A 1,408-nucleotide genomic window follows, 5' to 3' on the forward strand; every position below is an offset into this window, starting at 1 on the left:
TATTTCTCTAACGCTGCTGGGGGCAGCTGTGGGGCGGGTGCCTTTTGCTTCTGCCCTTTTGACGTCTGGACCACCGGGTCTGAAATTCATGTTAGAAGAACTTGGACCGGGCAAGCTTGTACGCAATGGTCGACGTTTGGTAGCCATTATTTTTTATTGCACAATCTAATCTGTATTTTCAGGTTCGCCAAGCTTCCAAGTAACTGGTGAAAGTGAACTCATTCGCCTATGTCAGCGATTCAATGTGCCAAAGTTCAATTATATTTCCAAATTAAGACAGATCTAGCTTTGAGCTTGCTGTTTTATCTGTATACCGGATGCTACAATAAGACGGTTAAATTATTGGAATTAGAAATATTCATTAAATTTTGATAAAACTATGGCATTTTAATTTAATAATAGAAAAATAATTGTTTTACCATTTTCACTAAAGTAAAAAATAGCTAAATCTGTTCACCTGCACTTTGTTCTGGTCATCTTCCGTTTTATTTTGGGAGCTCATGCATGAAACACATTGAAAACGACGGGCTACGCCTTCAGAGGGAGCGACAAAGCTACACCGCGACTGTGGTTGTAGCCATACTGGATCTATTTCTATTTTTCTGGCTACATATAAGGCATCGTACCATAACTTGCTGTCTCCATTAGCGATTGTTCATCTACTGCGATAGATCTCCGGCGATGAATCGCTTGCGGAGACCACTCATCGCCATCGCAGGAGACAGATAGCGGGAGATATCGCTTGCGAGCTATCGCAATCTTCTGCGATGAAATGGCCACGTACAAAAATTTCTCTTTGATGAACAATTCGATTGCGATGAAAGTGACAGATCCGGCGTCCTGACAATAGTTATGACAATCCATTTTGACCAAAATGTCGGACGTGAACGTCGTATTATAATACACATTTCGCGCGAGCTATTTAAGCTAAAAACTAAAAAATAATAAAGAAGAGACAAAGTTTCATACACATCTGCGTCTCTTTCGTTATTATAGTTCTTTTTTTAAGAATTTCTCTTTTTTCTTGCACAAGACGTCGAAATGATTGTCTGCATACGTCAAATCACTGTCCAATTTACTTCACAATCGGAAAAGTATGCATGCATTAGTGAAACAGTATGCCTGTATTGCTATTGTGTAGACCCTAAGTAAAGTACGTTCATTATTGCCCAAAATTTCTCCCTATGCGTAATGATTGTCGGAGACAAAACAACACTGTTTGTTAAACGTCAAATGGCAAAACAAAAAAGTAAGAAACGTCAAACTCAGAAAAGGCAAACAAGCGAAGTTGAAGGTAAAATTAAATACGTTTTTCGCAAACAAACATTAATATTTTCTTTCTAAAATTAAGTTTATTCCGTTAAATGCAAAGTTCAAACAATGGTGTTATGTTAGTATCAACGTTTTA

At 38.0% G+C, this 1,408-nt stretch overlaps 2 protein-coding genes across 4 annotated transcripts in view; one reads left to right on the forward strand and one right to left on the reverse strand.

Annotated features, from left to right (window-relative positions):
* The window catches only part of LOC118747729 (fat storage-inducing transmembrane protein), a 3,546-nt gene extending 2,998 nt beyond the window's left edge, over positions 1 to 548 (reverse strand). Inside the window, exons 1-2 of the mRNA XM_036481837.1 lie at positions 420 to 548; positions 42 to 320 (exon numbers count right to left, since the gene is read on the reverse strand). Of these exons, the coding sequence (XP_036337730.1) occupies positions 42 to 147 (106 nt within the window). The 5' untranslated portion in view covers positions 148 to 320; positions 420 to 548. The remainder of the gene's footprint in view (positions 1 to 41; positions 321 to 419) is intronic.
* Positions 549 to 1,200: 652 nt separating this feature from the next.
* Positions 1,201 to 1,408, forward strand: part of LOC118747732 (rho GTPase-activating protein 68F) — a 5,160-nt gene continuing 4,952 nt past the window's right edge. For 2 of the 3 annotated variants that reach the window (XM_036481844.1, XM_036481840.1), the window contains exon 1: positions 1,201 to 1,294. The gene's annotated coding sequence lies outside the window, so the exon portion shown is untranslated. Of the gene's footprint in view, positions 1,295 to 1,367; positions 1,391 to 1,408 lie in introns of those variants that run through there. The other variant, XM_036481843.1, reaches the window with a different exon arrangement.

This window comes from Rhagoletis pomonella, unplaced genomic scaffold (assembly GCF_013731165.1).
Source record: "Rhagoletis pomonella isolate Grant_MI unplaced genomic scaffold, Rhpom_1.0 Rhpom_scaffold_00012, whole genome shotgun sequence".
In the NCBI taxonomy this organism is placed as follows: Eukaryota; Metazoa; Arthropoda; class Insecta; order Diptera; family Tephritidae; genus Rhagoletis; species Rhagoletis pomonella.